General features: G+C 38.5%; 1 protein-coding gene and 1 pseudogene across 6 annotated transcripts in view; both read right to left on the bottom strand.

The window, feature by feature from the left end:
* LOC104720546 overlaps positions 1-19258 on the bottom strand; it is a 218764-nt pseudogene that overhangs the window by 157380 nt on the left and 42126 nt on the right.
* LOC104719468 (60S ribosomal protein L7-3-like) overlaps positions 18241-19258 on the bottom strand; it is a 2010-nt gene continuing 992 nt past the window's right edge. Inside the window, exons 1-4 of one of the 6 annotated variants that reach the window (XR_756616.2) lie at positions 19152-19170; positions 18999-19036; positions 18478-18656; positions 18245-18401 (exon numbers count right to left, since the gene is read on the bottom strand). Coding sequence is in view for 1 of the 6 variants with exons in the window: in XM_010437403.2 (XP_010435705.1) it covers positions 18390-18401; positions 18478-18679; positions 18999-19033 (249 nt within the window). In the remaining 5 variants the exon portion in view is untranslated. Of the gene's footprint in view, positions 18402-18477; positions 18680-18947; positions 19252-19258 lie in introns of those variants that run through there. The other 5 variants (XM_010437403.2, XR_756615.2, XR_756620.2 and 2 more) reach the window with 5 other exon arrangements.

Below are 19258 nucleotides of genomic sequence, written 5' to 3'. Positions count from 1 at the left end.
CATTACCCATTGGTTACGTTCGCTGCAGAGCCATGGAGAAGGTTATAGAATCATCTAGAGTCTCATGTCCAAATGCCAAATACGGGTGTAAAGAGAATACCTTCTATGGAAACAGATTTCGCCACGAGAAGTTCTGTGTTTTCACCCCTTGTTCCTGCCCCATACGTGACTGCAACTACACTGGCTATTACAAGGATCTCAACAACCACGTCCGTGCTGAACACAAAGATGACCTGATCTCGTTCATGTGGAACACTCGTTTAACCATTAGCTTGGACCTCAACGAGAAGACGACGATTCTACAGGAAGAAAACGATGGGCATGTAATTGTAGTTCAAGTTTTCAGGGCGTTGCACGCTGTGTATGTCAGTGTGAGCTGTATTGCACCTTCGGCACCGGGAGTGGGTAAGTTCTCATGCAGTATAGCGAAGATAACCGTTGATAACTTACTGAAGCAAGGATTCATGTTGAAGAACATTCAGAAAGTGAAGAATGAACAGCCCGAAGATGGTTTTATGTTGATTCCTTCATATTTGTTGTCTGGTAGTGAGAACTTGAATTTGCAGATTTTGATTGCCCATGGCCATGCCAATGCCATTATTCATTCCTGATTGTCTAAACTAACTTATGTTGAATCATAAAAGTTATTGTGAATCCAACACCTTTGTGGAACAACGTTAAATAGTTTCATGTCGAATCTGAAGTGGAACCAATTCTGGCAAGTATAGTCATCAAACCGGACGAACTGGGCTTATAAGATACAGATACCAAGTTTGACCATAACCCTACACATTAACCCTACCAATCCAAAACAAGAACAATGAATTGGACTTGGTCAGATAAGTCAACAAGTCAAATGAAGCAGAAAAAATGTATTAATATGTTTTCGTAAAATTTTTGAACATAACAGAACTGATTCAGAATAATTTTAAAATGTTAAAATGCTCAGACTTTTTATGAATCTTTCTTAATTAAATTTACTGCAAAGACCATTTTTGAGTTGTCAAATTATTTGCTTTTTTAAAAAATCTTTGCAGTACTAAATTACTTCAAAAAAAATTTGATTTTATATTTTAACTGTGCCAATTGAACATACAACTTGCTTACATACACTAAAAACCTAAGAAACAAAGGATTATTTGTATTTTAACACAGTTTTCTATAAAAAAATAACATTCTAACACACTTTTTGACCGCTACACACTTTTTTTATAGTGTTTTACTTTCTTATCCTCTAACTGTCTCTCCAAACATATTACTTCCCAACATACATCTTTCTTTTATTTTTTATTTTTTACTCTATTTCCTTTCTTTATTTTTTTTTCTCCAAACACATTAAATGATTCGTTATCTATGAAAAAAAAAAAATGGAGGGAGTCTTAAGAATTTGATTGTATAATTTGTTTGGTTCCAATTGAGTCTTTTTTTTTTTTTTTTAAAAAAGAATATATCATTATGGCATTTGCGAAAGAAAATAAAACAAGGTAACTAATTATTATGTATGACATTAATTAAAGTATATTGCTTAAGTTTTGTTTTAATTTTTTTTTTTGATATTTTTGATTAGTTTTTTTTTTTCTACGAGTAAAACAAAACTCTTAGGAGATCTCCCACCCAATTGAATGCAAGCTATTTCCGAGAAGAATTTATGAATATGGGATGAATTCAGATAAAAGACTCTTCGGAAATTAAAACAAAAAAAAAACTCTTCGGCAATAGTTGTTAATGCCATCTCTTATACTTGTATATATCTTCTGTCTATGAATCTCATAAGATAAAAGAAAATTCTCAAAAACTATTCGTACCTGTCCATAGACATGGCTGGGCTTGGAAATCAAAATAACTTACTTTGTGAATCATCCAATGATGAAAACGACGTTGATGATTGTTCCGCAACGCTGCTTGATCTAAAAGCTCTTGATTGTCCCATTTGCACTGATGCACTTACTACTCCTATCTTACAGGTTACGTTTTTTATTAAATACTTTTTTACTTTAAATCTCAATGTTTTAGCAAAATTTTCGACATTATGTTGGTAATTCAAAATCGTTTACTATTATTATCTTTTTAAAAATCGTTTCAATACTGATTTAGTAGTAAATTTCTTCTTTTGCATTTTTAGTGTGACAATGGACATATATCATGTTCGACATGCTGTAACAAATTGAGGAACAAATGTCCTTCGTGTGCTCTTCCCATTGCTCACATTCGTTGCAGGGCAATGGAGAGGGTTATCAAGGCAGTCATTGTACCATGTCCAAACGTCAAGTTTGGTTGCAAACAGAAGTTTTCTTACGGAGAAGAATTAACTCATGAGAAGGAATGTACTTTCTCACTATGTTCATGCCCTGCACGGAATTGCAAGTACACTGGCTCTTATAAGGATCTATACTCTCACTTTAAAATTCACGAAGGGGGACGCGGCTATAGTTATCGGTTTACTTTTGGAGATAAATTCGCTGAAGTATACTTTAAATTGACTGAGTATACTTCAGTTGTTATGAAGGATCTTAAGGATGGTTTGTTGTCTGTTGTTCACTGTTTCACTGAGCCACATGGTGTTTATGTGATTGTAAGCTGTATTGCTCCTTTTGCCTTGGAAGTGTAAGGAGTATCACCACTGGACTCACTGAAAACTCAGTCCAGCAAACAAAGTTGGGCCTCGAAGAAGTTATCAAGCCCACTGCAGTTTGCTTTCTCACTACAGTCTCTAATGGTAACAGAGAGAAGATTCTCGTCCCATGTGCTCTGCAACGTACGGAGGTAATGCCAAATACAGCTCACACTGTGGTCCAAACAAAAAATCAATTTGCTGCTCTTGCCTCACCGATCCTATGCAGCTGATGGAGACACTTGGCAGATATCTACCTACCTTTGCAATCATTAGGTCGTTGTGTTCTCTCATGTTGTCTCCTATATAAAGACAAATGATGTATTCTGAAATCTTTATCAATGAAGAAATATATTTGAGCCACCTTCTCTCTGGTTCTAACCTAGAGCTATAGCTCTTGCTTTCATGGTATCAGAGCTCTGGTAGTACGCCTCAATGGCTGCAACCGAGTCTTTTTCTTCCGCTCCTCTCTCTATTGCTCAGGTTGTGACTCTGAAACTAACATAGTCCAACTATCTGCTATGGAAGACTCAGTTCGAGTCCTTTCTCTCACCACAATTGCTGCTCGGCTACGTCACTGGCGCAATCACTCGTTCGGAAGCTACTTGTTCTGTTACATGCACTGGTGGAGTCACTATAGACCCAAATCCGGAGTTTACTAAGTGGATTCGCAATGATCAGCTTGTCATGGCATGGATCTTCGGTTCCCTATCTGAACCAGCTTTTAGGGTGGTCTATGGTATGCAATCTGCACAAGAGGTATGGACTGCTCTTGCTAAAAAGTTTAATAGGGTTTCGACCACCAGGAAGTTTGAACTTCAGAACCGCTTGCGTGCTTGCATTAAGATAGGTAGAACCATGGAAGAATATCTTAGTGAACTTAAGAAAATCTTTGATCAGCTTGATTCTATTGGATTCCCTATGACCGACTTGGAAAAGATTCATGGTCTATTGTCGGGTTTGGGAAAGGAATACGAATCTGTTTCTACAGTCATTGAACACTCTATGGACTTTGTTCCTGGTACGTGTTATGAGGATGTGGTGTTCAAAGTCACAACCTTTGATGATAAGCTCAAAACCTATTCATCTGCTTCCGCGGTTACTCCTCACCTTGCTTTTCAAGCTGAGAAAAGCTACTTTGACAGAGGAAGTTCAGGCAATCGAGGTGGTAGATCTGGTGGTGGTTACAGAGGTCGAAGCAGCTACTCCACTCGAGGTCGTGGCTTTCAACAACATGGTCGCTGCTCCTCTGAACAAGACAGTCAAGCTAAGACAGCAGGCTCAAGACCGACTTGTCAAATTTGTAATAAATTCGGCCACATTGCTTATGACTGCTACAACCGCTTCAATGAAGACTATGTCCAGCAACAAACCACTGCTCTAGCTGCTATGCGTATCTCTGAGAATGACTGTCACAGCAATGGAACAGAGTGGCTACCTGATAGTGGTTCTACAGCTCACATCACCAACTCCACTGCAAACCTGCAGCATTCACAGTCTTATCATGGTAACAACTCGGTTATGGTTGGTAATGGGGAGTTCTTACCAATCACACACATTGGAACTGTGCCTCTGCAGACCTTATCAGGTAAATTTCTGCCTCTAAACGATGTTTTTGTCTGTCCGAATGTGACAAAATCCCTGCTTCCTGTCTCTAAGTTATGTACAGACTATCCTTGTTCCATTAAGTTTGACTCTGATAGTGTGCGTGTAAAGGACAAACATACCAAGCAGTTCCTCACAACCGGAAACAGGAGTAGGGATCACTATGTGTTGAGAAATCCTGCATTTCAGGCTCATTATTCCACAAGGCAACTCACAGCAAGTGATGATATTTGGCGTATGCGGTTGGGTCACCCTAGTGCAAAGGTTCTTCAACACCTCTCTTCCTCTGCAGCAATATCAGTCAATAAACGCACCAACAAGCTTTGTGAATCGTGCAAGCTTGGCAAGAGTGCTCAACTACCTTTTTCTTCTTCTACTTTTGTAGCTAGTAGGCCTCTCGAGAGGTTGCACTGTGATTTGTGGGGTCCTGCTCCTGTCACTTCAATTCAGGGGTTTAGATATTATGTGATCTTTGTTGACAATTACTCTCGTTACTCTTGGTTTTACCCCTTGAAGAATAAATCTGATTTCTACTCAGTCTTCTTGCTTTTCCAAAGATTTGTCGAGACATAGTTTAATCAGAAAATCAAGAGTTTTCAGTGTGATGGAGGAGGTGAATTCACTAGTACACAATTTGTCACACATCTTGCAAACAATGGCATTAAACAACTAATCTCATGTCCACACACACCGCAACAAAACGGCATAGCTGAGAGAAAACATCGTCATTTATCTGAACTTGGTCTCAGCATGATGTTTGAAAGTAAAGTACCACAACACTACTGGGTTGAGGCCTTCTTCACCGCAAATCACATCATCAACCTTCTTCCCACATCTGTTCATCAGGCTTCTACAAGTGCATATGAAGCTCTCTTTGCACACAAACCAGACTACTCATATCTCAGGATATTTGGAAGTACCTGTTATCCTACACTTCGAGCCTATGGAGCAAACAAATTCGATCCTAATTCCTTAAAGTGTGTGTTTCTAGGCTACAATGATAAATACAAAGGCTACAGATGTGTGTATCCCCCTACGGTCGCGTTTACATCAGCAGACACGTTCTTTTTGATGAAAGTGCTTACCGCTTTGCATCAGATTACTCAGTTCTTCTTCCTGCTGCTTCTACACCTCTACTGTCAGCTTGGCAGAAAAGCTTTCTATCTCCGCAAATCTCTCCCACTGAAACACCCTCGTCACTAGAGGTAACTGCTCCTGAAACACCTGCTACAACTTCTCTTAACATGCCTGTGAATCCTATCACGGCAACACCTGGAGAATCCTCAACCTCTGTTTCAGACTCAAGTGACACTGATACTGATGATAACGATGTTGATCCCCCAGATGCTCTGTTATTTGCAGAGACTGACTTTCCTCCTCTACCAGCACCAGTTGTCAATGATCACACTATGATCACAAGACGAAAGGATGGAGTTCGCAAACCTAATACAAAGTATGCACTCCACACAACACATACCACTGAAAAAGCACCAAAAACAGTGGCTTCTGCTTTAAAACATCATGGTTGGACTTTGGCAATGGGTGATGAGGTTGAATCCTTTGTTGACACAAACACATTCACCTTAGTTCCATATCAACCAGATATGAATGTTTTAGGCTGTCGTTGGGTCTTTAGACCAAAACTTAAAGCCGACGGTAGCCTGGATAGACTCAAAGCACGACTGGTCACAAAAGGATATGATCAGGAGGAAGGTGTCGATTTTCTTGAGACATACAATCCTGTGGTTCGAACTGCAACAGTTCGCTTAGTATTGCATGCTGCAACAGCTCACAACTGGGACATTAAGCTACTCGATGTCAAAAACGCGTTTCTTCACGGCGATCTGACTGAAACAGTCTATATGCAGCAAGCTCCAGGTTTCAAAGACAGCAAACACCCATCTCATGTTTGGAAGCTCAACAAAGCTGTTTATGATTTGAAACATGCACCAAGAGCTTGGTTTGACAAATTCAGCAGTTTTCTTCTGCAATTTGGGTTTGAATGCAGCTTCAAGGATCCATCCCTTTTTGTATATCTCAAGGACAACAACATCATCATTCTTCTGCTCTATGTTTATGATATGGCCCTTACTGGAAACAATCCACAGTTGATTAGTGAGCTCCTCCAATCTCTTAATAAAGAGTTCCGCATGAAGGATCTTGGACCCCTTAGTTACTTCCTTGGCCTTCAGGCTCACTATCACCCTGCAGGCTTGTTTCTAAATCAGCATAAGTATGCAGAGGAATTACTTTTAACAGCAGGAATGGCTGATTGTGCTCCGGCTTCAACACCACTGCCTTTGGAGCTTCAAAAAGTCAAAGGACATGAAGATCTCTTCGATCAGCCTACTCACTTTCGCAGTTTGGCTGGTAAGTTGCAATATCTCACTCTTACTAGACCAGACATACAATTTGCGGTCAATCTTGTCTGTCAACGTATGCACGCGCCTACTGTTGCGGATTTCAACCTGCTAAAACGCATAATCCGCTACATCAAAGGTACTATTGACTATGGTGTTTCCTTCTCAAAGAATGCTGATTTCACCTTAAGAGCATACATTGACAGTGACTATGCAGGCTGTACAACAACCAGTCGCTCTACAAGCGGTTACTGCACCTTTCTAGGGAACAATCTCATCTCCTGGTCTGCAAAACGCCAAACATCCGTGTCTTGCAGCTCCACTAAAGCAGAGTACTGTTGTTTATTAGATACTGCAGCTGAGGTCAATTGGTTAAGGGATCTTCTCGCAAACATTGGCATGCCACTCACACATGATCCAGAGTTGTACTGCGACAACCTCTCTGCAGTCTATCTTTCTGCGAATCCGACACTTCACAAGAAGACCAAACATTTCAAAGTTCACTACCACTATGTTCATGAGGAAGTTGCAGAGGGCACTATGGTTGTCTATCACATCCCAGCAAAGTACCAACTTGCTGACATTTTCACTAAATCCTTGCCACTTCAAGTTTTCAATGAACTTAGATACAAACTTGGTGTGGTCTCTACACCCACACAAAGTTTGCGGGGTGATGTAAGGAGTATCACCACTGGACTCACTGAAAACTCAGTCCAGCAAACAAATTTGGGCCTCAAAGAAGTGATCAAGCCCACTGTAGTTTGCTTTCTCACTACAGTCTCTAATGGTAACAGAGAGAAGATTCTCGTCCCATGTGCTCTGCAACGTACGGAGGTAATGCCAAATACAGCTCACACTGTGGTCCAAACAAAGAATCAATTTGCTGCTCTTGCCTCACCGATTCTATGCAGATGATGGAGACACTTGTCAGATATCTACCTACGTTTGCAATCATTAGGTCATTGTGTTCTCTCATGTTGTCTCCTATATAAAGACAAATGATGTATTCTGAAATCTTTATTAAATGAAGAAATATATTTGAGCCACCTTCTCTCTGTTTCTAACCTAGAGCTATAGCTCTTGCTTTCAGGAAGTTGGTGAGTTCTCCTGCCACATCTCCACCGTTGTGGAAAACTATAATATGACGTTTGATTTGCCAAAGGTCAAGAAAATTCAGAAATTGAATTTCCAAACCCGTGAAGAAGATTTTATGTTGGTTCCCACCTATTTCTTGCATGGACGTCAAGCGTTGAAGTTGAGTATTTGTATCAGCAAGTTGAACCAAGAGTAAGAAGGCTATGAAAAATTAAAGATGAAACAAGTTTTATGTTGGTTATGTACTTTAGTACTCATTTCTTGTTTCCCATTCAAAGTTATTTCTATTTTATTTAAGACGTGAATTCCTTATCTACTACTAGTATGTTGTTGGTTTTTTTCATTGTGATACTATAATATATTTTCGATCAAAAAAATGGTACAATGGTCTGACTTCTGATGGGACTCATTTAGTAATGGTCTGACTTCTATTTTCTGGACTGTAACGATCGGCTAAACATGCGGACATAAAAATTATGTCCATGCGTGCTCTGCTAAGCCCAACAGATAAGCAGCCGGCATGCAGGTCTAAATTATATATTAAAAATAAAATAAAATTAGTAATTAATAATTTTAAATAAAATTAATGTTTATATTAATTATTATAGATGTTTTAGTTTTTTTTGCTATAATACTCAAATGTATATCCATTTACAAATCTACTATATACATTAGTACTAAAAGTGTATTTGTACACATAAATATATTTTATTAAAATATACTTTTTAGTTGTTACTACTACCAACAAATTATCTTTATGAACACATTAAATAACTTATTATATGTCTATTCACTGTAACATTTTTATAGTTACAAAACATATATGTTAAGATTGCATACTCCTATCTTATATATTACAATAGCAGTATTTCTGAATAAATTATTTAATTGGTCAAAAAAAATATGAGACGATCTTTTTTTTATTACTTCAACCATCTTTTTCTTTATGTAGAGGTGAGTATCTACATTTTTTCCATAAACAGTAATTAATTGTATATTTTCACTATCATTTTTTATCTTATATAAAAAGTAATCATTTTTCTTGTAAAATTAGCAACTTAAAATTAAAATAAATAAACTATATTATAATTTCGAATATTATGATATATATATAATTTCCTTATAATGCTCTTTTTAAAATTTAAAGCTGTTTAAATTTTATAATTTTCTTATAATTGCTTTTTAATATTTTTAAAATTGTTAATAGTTTTGTTTTACTTAGAAGTTTACAAAGATTTTTTTTTCTTTAAAAGATTTTAAATAAAATTAGGTTTTTTTCTTTATTTTACTTTTACTTAAAACATTTTTATAGTAGGTTTTGAATTTTTACATTTTTATTTTTTATGGTAGGTCCTTATTTAGAATGGACACTTGTCAATATCTGAATATACAATTAAGACGTGTCACAATCATGTTAATTAGTAATTTTGTGATCAAGCTTTATATATTAAAATTATCAGTAATCTACGGGCATAACCCGTTAAAACCCACAATTTGTTTGAGCTAAGCTCCTAAACTCTACTTGGCCCGCGGAGCATGATGTCCGAGGGGCATGATCCCCACGTGACACCTCTATCTACTACTGGTCTGTTCGTCAACTTCTTTAGTTCACTAAAACGATGCGTTTTATGCTTCTTTTCACTCACTCACTCTTTTGTACATTCACTCCAGAACGTCACGCCAATCATGATTCTCAAAAAAAGAGAGCCCTTGAATCTCTTCTCCTTCTCGTCTCATCCTCAATTCTTCTGTCTCTGTAACCTTGCAGCTTATTCCGGAGAAAACCCATTAGTCCTTTGTTATGTTCAATTGAGATAAAGGTACTAATTCGAACTGAAACTTGGCATGGACTTTCGCATTTTTGTTCTTAGTTAACAAAACTCTTGATTTTTGCTTGTAGATAGTGTTAATCTCTTGATATTTTTCTGTTTATTGTTATAATGCATTAACATATGTGTAATGTGTGTGACTGTGTGTGCATGACAGGGTTCGGTCTGCTAATTTGATTGTTGTATGTATAAAAGGTTCAAAATTTTCTCTTTTTTGTTTCTTCCCATTTTACTCTCATGTAGCTCTGAGTTGATTAGCTCTTCAATTTTTGTATGTTATTGTCTATGATTGTTCTGTGGTTAAACTGATTTTGTTTGTTCTACATGATTGTTTGTTGTGAATATGGCTTCTGTGAGTTGTGACACTAAGAAAACGATTGTTGTAAAGGTTCAAACTTTTCTCCTTTTTCTTGTTACCCTTTTACTCTCATATAGCTCTGAATTGATTAGCTCTTTTGGTATGTTTTTCTATGATTGTTCTGTGATTAATCTGATTTTGTTTGTTACATGATTTTTGGCTCATTGGCTTGTACGAGATGTGACACTATGAAAACGATTGTTCTATGTTAAAGGTTCAAGCTTTCTCTTTTTTTTTTTTTTTTTTCTTGTGTTCTTCCTCTTTTACTCTCATATAGCTCTGATGATTAGCTCTTTGATTTGGTAAGTTATTGCCTATGATTGTTGTGAGTTATGACACTATGAAAACGATTGTTGTATGTAAAAGGTTCAAACTTTTCTCTTCATTCTTCACCTTTTACTCATATAGCTCTGAATTAACTCGCTCTTTTGGTATGTAATTGTCTATCACTGTTCTGCGATTGATCTGACTTTGTTTGTTCTGTGGTTTAGTGGTTGTGTACTTTGTCATTCTGTTTGGGCGATGTTCATCTCTTCCCATCTATATTTGGGGTTATTCATGATTGTTCTGTTGTTTTGTACTTGTGTCTTGATTAGCTTCAATTATGAATTTATGATAAGTACTTAATTATTCTGTAGTCTTGTTTTTGTGTTTGCTCTTCTGCTGAGAATGGGATTATGCTATGGAAAATCACACTAGGCATTTAGATTTTGAGTTTCTACATTGTTTGTTGTATATGCACACTTGCCAGTTGCCATTAACACAATGATGTTTTAATTTATGCAGAGTAATGGATTACCAGTCACAGGAAATGATTGCAACACCTAATGCTGAGAATGAACACCAGTCAGAGGAGGTTGACGAAGGATCTCAAGGACCAGTACAAAGTCTGACTATTGTAGACGGGGAAATGGTAGACGGAATCCTGTAACAGGTCGCTGAGCTTCCAAGAGCTGATAGATGAGACTGGGAAATGGTAGACGGAATCCTGACTGAGCTTGCAATCCCAACTGTATGATCTGATCATAGACCATCCTCCCAAAGTCAAAAGGAATCTGATGCATGATCGTGTAGATCACCATCGCTCTGTTCGTGGAGATATAACCGGTGCTCACCGTGGGAGACCAGTTGCTGCAGCAAATTTTATGCAGATCCTTGATGAAGATACACACATCCACTAAGGATGATCATGTAGGCACCCTTGTAAGGAAAACTGTATATGTTCATGACTCAAATCATAAGATACACACATCCACTAACAATGATCATGTAGGCACCCAGATCAGAAATAACACATGTGAACAAAATCAAGAATTTTNACAAAAATTTTTTTTTTTTTTTTTTTTTTTTTTTTTTTGTTTTTTTTTTTAAAAAAAATATTAAAACAAAACCGAAATACATAACGTAGTACTAACCATACTTTTGCTGTGTCAACCACTTGTGCAAAACATTTGCCAAGAGCTATCACAACTTCTTGAACTGTTGAAAATCAGAGACTTGATGCAAATGGATAGTCTTTCACACTGCCATGCCTTTAGTCTGCAATCTAACCCAACATGTTAAGGCAGCTAGAGATTCTCTCTTTGAAGAGCACACATATATATATATATATTTTAATATATATATATAGATGTGTCTCAGCCTTCTGTTAGCTGTTTCACTAACATGTATAACAATGACATCATGAGAGATTCGTCACCAAATCAGAGTTTTTCTCTTGAGGATGTATGTATGTGTCTCTTCACAGCTCTTTGACCTCCTTAAACATGACAACATTTGATAGGATGGATAGACCGGCATGACAGACAGCTATTTCCGACGGTTGCTTTCAGAGTGCTGATCTTCTATATATTCTAGGATTTCCATGATCTGTCCTAGCACATGTTCCTGTCTCTGATCAACACATCTTAGGTAAAACAAGTTAGAACTAACAAATACCAATGGACTTCCTCATATTTACAAATCTGTTGAAGTCCAGAGGCTTGGTAAACAAATCAGCTAACAGCAAATCAGTGCTCACATGGTCAATCTCGATCAGTTTCGCCTCAACTAGTTCACGAACAAAGTGGTGTCTAATATCTATATGTTTGGTTCGTGAATGCTGACCAAGATTCTTTGAAATATTTATTGCACTCAAATTATCACAATGAATTAAAAGAGTATCAGAATCCATACCATAATCAGAGGTCATTTGTCGCATCCAAAGGAGTTGTGTGCAACAGCTTCCTAACGCAATGTACTCAGCTTCAGCAGGTGATAGAGAGACACTGTTTTGTTTTTTTCTGTGCCATGATATCAGATTGTTGCCCATGAAGAAGCAACCTCCACTTGTGCTGCGACGATCATCAACAGAACCTGTCCAATCAACATCACAATATCCACTCAGACAGGTGTTGGTATCCTTGTTATAGTAGATACCAAAGTCCAATGTCCCTTTGATGTACTTGATGATCTTCTTTACAGCCAGCAAATGCGACATCTTGGGCTTGGCTTGATAGCGTGCACAGATCCCTACTGACAGACATATGTCAGGCCGACTAGCAGTCAAATACAATAGACTTCCAATCATTCCTCTGTATAGTCTCTCATCTACATCTTCCCCTTCTTCATCCTTGGAATCTTTGCTTCTTTACTCTTATCCAATCCAAAACGTTGTACAAGCTCCTTAGCATAAGTATTTTGAGATACAAAGATACCATCAGCTGATTGTTCAACTTGCAATCCCAAAAAGTACCTTAGCTCTACTACCATACTCATCTCAAACTCCTGAGACATGCTTTCCACAAACTGTTTTACGAGAGGCTGACAAGTGGAACCAAAGACAATGTCATCCACATAGATCTGTACGAACATCAGATCATTGTTGCTGTTGAGAACAAACAACGTTTTGTCAACACTCCCTCGACTGTATCCTTGATCCATCAGAAACGTAGTCAATCTCTCATACCATGCTCGTGGTGCCTGCTTTAGACCATACATGCCTTTCTTCAGTCGATAAACATGCTCAGTATGCTGCGAGTTCTCAAAACCCTTTGGTTGCTCAACATAAACCTCCTCTTGCAATATTCCATTTAGGAAGGCACTTTTAACATCCATCTGATGCAAAGTGAACTTCAGAGCACATGCCATACCGAACATAAACCTGATTGACTCCAATCTTGCCAGCGGAGCAAAAGTTTCATCAAAATCAATTCCCTCAATTTGAGAATAACCTTGAGCTAACAACCTTGCTTTGTTCCTTACAATGCAACCACTAGCATCACTCTTATTCTTGAATATCCACTTTGTTCCTACGACGTTGACGTCAGTAGGACGCTGAGTGAGCTCCCAAACATCACTTCGTTTAAATTGTTCCAACTCATCTTGCATAGGAGCGACCCATAACTCATCACGAAGCACCTCCTTGTGATTCTTGGGCTCAATAGAAGAAACAAAACATGCAAATTGCACTACATCAGAATCCTGAGAGACAGACTCCAGAACGACAGCCTTTTGTTTCTTCCCAGCCAGCTGAGCAAAATCAATCTGCTTCCCTCTGGTAACTCTACCCCCNCCCTGAATCGCACATATAACATCAGTAGAGGAGTGATTCCTTTGAACCTGAGAAGTCTTAGGATCTGAACCAGGTGGTGATACAGGCCTGTCAGAGACAACAGGACTGGCAGCTTCTGACACAAACTTCTCAGTATTAGTTACCAGGTCCGTGTCGGAGACAATAGGCACCAATGGTACTCGTAGGAACGAGGTGTCGTCAAACAATACATTGACAGTCTCCTGAACAGATCTCAGACGTTTGTTGTAGACACAAAAGGCAGTGCTATGTCTAGAATAACCTAGAAAGATACCTTCATCACTTTTAGAGTCAAACTTACCCAACTGATCTTTATCATTCAGATTATAACACAGGCATCCAAACACATGGATATAGTGCACATTTGGAGACTTCCCTTTCCAAAGCTCATAGGGAGTCTTGCTGGTCCCTGGGCGAACATGCACACGATTGATGATGTAACAGGCTGTGATCACTACTTCATCCCAGAACCGATGAGGCACCTGATTTCCATGTAGCATAGCTCGTGCCATCTGTTGCAGCGTTCTGTTCTTACATTCAACAACACCATTCTGTTCCGGCTTTCTTGGTGCAGAGTACTGATGAGTAATGCCTTGATGCCCACAGAATTGCTCAAACTTGTCGTTTTGAAACTCACCACCATGATCGCTTCGAATGGTTTCAATAGAGCACTTCTCCCTTTTAATCTGCAAGGCAAGAATACGAAAACACTCAAGAGTATTAGATTTATCATGAAGAAACCTTACCCAGGTATAGCGAGTGTTGTCATCCACCATCACAAAGATGAATTGTCGACCAGAGATACTCTGAACTTGTATAGGCCCCATCAGATCCATGTGAACCAACTGTAAAGCATGAGATGCTTTGATCTGCTTTCCCTTGTTGCATGGACCACATACAAAGTGAGGGTCACCCTTCAGCTTTGGCAGTCCGCGTACAACTTCTTGGTTTGCCAATTTCAACATTGTGCAAACATTCAAATGACCAAGTTTCTGACGCCAGAGCTCTGTGTCTAACTCCGCAGTGGCATTAAAACATTGCATTTATGATTTCCACATATAGCAATTGTTCCCAGATTGTCTACCTCTGAGTTTGACAGACCATTGTTGATCAACGGCTTTGCAATCCTTCTTGGTGAAAGTAACATCTAACCCTTCATCAGACAATTGGCTGACACTGATCAGATTGGCCTTCAATCCATCTACCAGGAACACATCCTTCAGATGGGGTTGAGTGTCACCACTAGTTGCACCCTTCCCTCGGATTATGCCCTTTCCTCCATCTCCGAACGTGACTCTTCCACCAACAACATCTTCTATATGAGACAAATTGTCGAGAGCACCTGTCATATGTCTGGAGCATCCGCTGTCAAAATACCACTTGGCCTGATCAACCTCTGTTCTATCTGATGTGTATGCAACATGACAGTAGAGATCATATTTCCTGACATACCCTTGGCTGACTCTTCTAACAGCTGGGTAGAAGCTACCATTCTTCACTAGATTTGTCACACGATTCTGGAACTTGAAGCATTGGGCCTTGTAGTGATTTAGATGGCCACAATACCAGCATCCTCTTCTCCTGCTGAGACCAACAGGTCGCTGAACAGACTGGTGATAGCTCTGTGAAGCATAAGGCTGTCTCCCCAGCACCTCACGCTGCATAATCATCCACCTGGGATGCAGGTTTACCTTAGGGAACTGATTATGTTGTCTGTTTGATGCAACAGGTTGTACTTTGAGTTTTGGCTCAGACTTCTGTCTTTAACAAAATGCGTGGACTTGTCAGAGCTGATTCCCTGAGAGCCCAGACCCCACTTTGAAATGCTTGATTGTCCAGTACTGAGCAAGATTTCCAGATCTTTAGTTCCTTTACTCAGCATCCTGATATTCTTCAGTTGTTCTTCCAATTGCTTTTCAAGACATAGTGACTTTGCTTTTTCTTCACTCAGTTCGTTAGACAGCATTGCAATGTTCATATGAAGCGTATCCCTCTCGGCAGACAGCTCACTGTTATCTTGAGTCTTTTGCACAATAGTCTGAATAAGAAGCCCTATATGATCTTCCATCGACAAGTCAGCCTCCTCCCCATCTGAGTCTGACTCAATCTTCTCGTCAATATCTTCTTTCAACAATAGAGATTCATCTCCTTCATCTCCCTCGATGACTCCCAACAGAGCCACAAAATTGTTCAGAATTTCACCTTTGTTATCTTTTTCATCTGAATCACTCTCACTCAATGTGATATAGGAATTCTGATTATTTCCTTGGGAGGGGCAATCAGTCTTGGTATGACCAAACCCCTTGCATCCATAGCATTGCAGGGAGTGCTTCCGTTTGTTGTTTGGACACTCAGCCTTGTAATGCCCATATCCTTCACACTCAGCACATTGGCGTTCAGACTTATCATTCTTCCTGAACCCCTTGTCAGAATCTGCACTTGCAAGTGATGTAGTTCCTTTTCGCTGACCTCTTTCTATCTTGCGAAAATACTTCTTAACCAACAGACCAACCTTCTCTTCGTCTTCAAGCTCCTGAGATTCAACAAGCTTTTGTTCCTCTGCAGCTTTAATAGCAAATGATTTAGCATTCATTTTCTCTTTCTTCTTTAATTGCATCTCAATCGCCTACATCATCCCAACGACTTGATTGTACTTGAGTTCATCAGAATTCAGAGACACATCAATTACAGACCTGTGCGGTTGAAACTTGTCAGGTAAACTTCTAAGGAATTTCTTGACCAGCTTCTTGTCCTTGTATTGTTTACCCAAAACGACAGACTCTTGAGCAATACCACACAACCGGCTACTATAATCCGCCACAGATTTGGTTTTAGTCATTTGCAGATTCTCAAAGTCAGACGCAAGATTGTCCAGCCTTGTGCGCCTAACTCTACAAGTTCCTTCAAAAGTGACGACCAGAATGTCCCACGCCTCTTTAGCTGACACACAACCTTGAACTTTGTTGAAGATATCTCTTGGCAGAGATTTGAAGATGACCGACAACGCCTGGGAATTGTGTTTGGCCTCAGCCTTTTCTTCAGCTGTCCACTTCTCTCTGTGTTTTTGCACTAATTCACCATCTTCATTCTTCTCAGTTGGATGAGACCAGCTGTCCTCCACTGTAAACCAAGCTTCCATGTCAATGCTCGAGATGACCTGTTGGATCGAGACTTTCCAGTAACTGAAGCATTCCGGATCTAGTTTTCAATGGCCCTTGTAACGTAACAACCTCCAGTGATTTATCCATACCCTATTCGCAAGATCTCACCTGTCGAAAAAGATATCAGACTTTTTATCAGGTGTCTGCTCTGATACCAATTGTTATGGTATAGAGAACACAAACAGACAAAAATCACATTTGGAACGCGCCAAGCAAACGCTTTTAATCAATCTTATAAAATTCCTCGTTTCTTACAAGACATGAAACCAAAGCTCACTCTCCTATCTATCTAACACAACACCCTGTGTAGATCTAAAAGAGTATACCACACACACTCACCTTCAAAGCTTTTTGTATTTGCTGGAAGGTTTACAAAACTCACAAACTCTATCTCACGAGTGCTAGCTCTTTTTGCGGCTAGCCCTTGTCATTTTATAACCCCACAAACGATCTCTAACCTAGATATTTGTGAATCCTAACTAAAAGGAAATATTCCTTATCCCTAAGAAAATATATTCCCTTATCTCTTCTTATCAAATATACTCTCAATATCTTCGAGTATATTCTGATCTCTTCTTCCTTTCTTCTCACGCATCTTGTCATCGTACCCACAATATTTCTCCACGTCAGCACGTCATGCCACGTAAGCATATCAGTCCTCCAAGACACTTCTCAGCTACATGTCATCTTCAGAACTCTGTTGCACTTTCACGGCTGTTGTATCTAAATCTTGTTGGTTTGGAGCAAGTTTCAAAGATGATCAATGTTTATATCTATGCATCAAACAAAGGAGGAGAGGCTGATTGGTACAAGATTCTCGGCGTCGATCCTTTAGCAGATGAAGAAGCAGTGAAGAAAACTTACAAGCAGTTAGCTCTTTTGTTTCATCCGGACAAGAACAAGTTTGATGGTGCGGAAGGCGCCTTTAAGCTGGTTTTAGCAGCTTGTTGTTTGTTATCTGATAAGGTTAGTAGAGCTTCTTATGATCAAAGGAGGAAGTCGAGAGAAGCATGCACTCATATGCATAGAGCATCAAACCAACAACAGAGGGAGAAAGCAAGAAGTCGTCAGTATGCGTCTTGGGATTCATCAAAAAGCCGTATGTTGTGGGTAAAGTGCGATAAATGCAAGACAGATAGGGTAGTAGTAGACTCCTTTCATTGCCGATGTGTAGGCTCCTAACTTGCTTCTACAATACGAATATCAAAACATAATATTTCCTTCTCTCAATCAAATACAATAGAATATTCTATGTGCTAAATAATTTCCTATTCACTCTACTTAGTCGATGTGTTACGACTAAATAGCGACTAAAACCAGTAGTTGTAAATCGAGAATCGCTAAAATAAATAGTCGTAAAATTAGTCGCCAAATAGCGACTACATTACGACTATTTTGCATAGTCATAAACGTAGTCATAATATAGTCACTAAATTTAACAACTGCGCTACAACTATTTTACGACTATGCAAAATAGTCATAATGTAGTGACTAATTAACGACTGATTGACAATTATGTATTTAAACAATATTGTATTTATACAGCATTATATATATACTATTTTAATATATATATATATATATTGAATAACTGTTTGTTTTTGGAATGAATTGATATTAAAAATAAAAAATACTATATTTATTATTATGAAACCATGATATAACAAAAAAATGTATTACAAAATCAAACTAAAAACATAATTAAAAATATCAAGGGTTAATGGCTGAGCTTGAAACGAGGGAAATGGAGCTTGCTTTGCTTTCCCCATATAGGAAGTCTTTTGCTTTTGTGATGAATGTTAAAGATTGACCTGAAGCAAACAAACGGCAGAGTCTCCTTTAATTACTTAATTACTTCCAAAACCAACAAAAGCATGTCTCTTTTACCTTCTCAGCGTACTCTTTGGCATACTGCTCAGCTCTCTTGAAGATAAGCTTACGGGTCTCAACACTCTTCTTCTTGGCAGCAACAGTTTCCTCTTTCTTGGCCAGAGCCCATTCCTCTTGCCTCTTGATCTTTTTCAAGACAGACTCTGGAACCACTACCTTGGTTTCAGCCATTTCTCCTACAAATACAAGGCAAATAAAACTAAACAAAACAATAAATAAAAAAAAGAGACACCTTTGAGCAATACAGGTGGAAATTGAAGCAAGGCAGGAACATCTATGACAAATGATTGAAAACCAACGGAAGAGAAGATCATGAAACTCAAAGATATCATAGAATAGGTTAGATTTCATCGACAAAATCAAAGTGAGTTTCTACAAACTACAATAGAACTGGGAAACGATTGGGTTTAACACGATCTCACAAACATCAGAACAAAGAAATGTATAATGAACCAAAGAAGACTTACAATTAGAAACGAAAGAAAACGAAACGAAGAAGATCAAAGAAAGAAGCTTACTTGAGATGAAGGGGTTTTCTGGCTTTCTTATCCATTTACTTCAACCAAAAAAAAAAAAAAAGAGAACGAGAATAAGAACAACAACCCAACAACACCTCCATTAGAAATCTTCACATCACCAACCAACTCACACAGCTCCCCATCGTTTCTCACCGCAAGCTGAAAGTGAAGTGATACAATCATAGTATTCTTATTATCCATCTCTGTGTTTCTTGTCAATTCCATAACTTACACAGATATAATTTACAAACAAAAAAAAA

This window comes from Camelina sativa, chromosome 10 (genome assembly GCF_000633955.1).
Source record: "Camelina sativa cultivar DH55 chromosome 10, Cs, whole genome shotgun sequence".
Lineage (NCBI taxonomy): Eukaryota > Viridiplantae > Streptophyta > Magnoliopsida > Brassicales > Brassicaceae > Camelina > Camelina sativa.
This window is presented reverse-complemented; position numbering and strand designations above follow the sequence as displayed.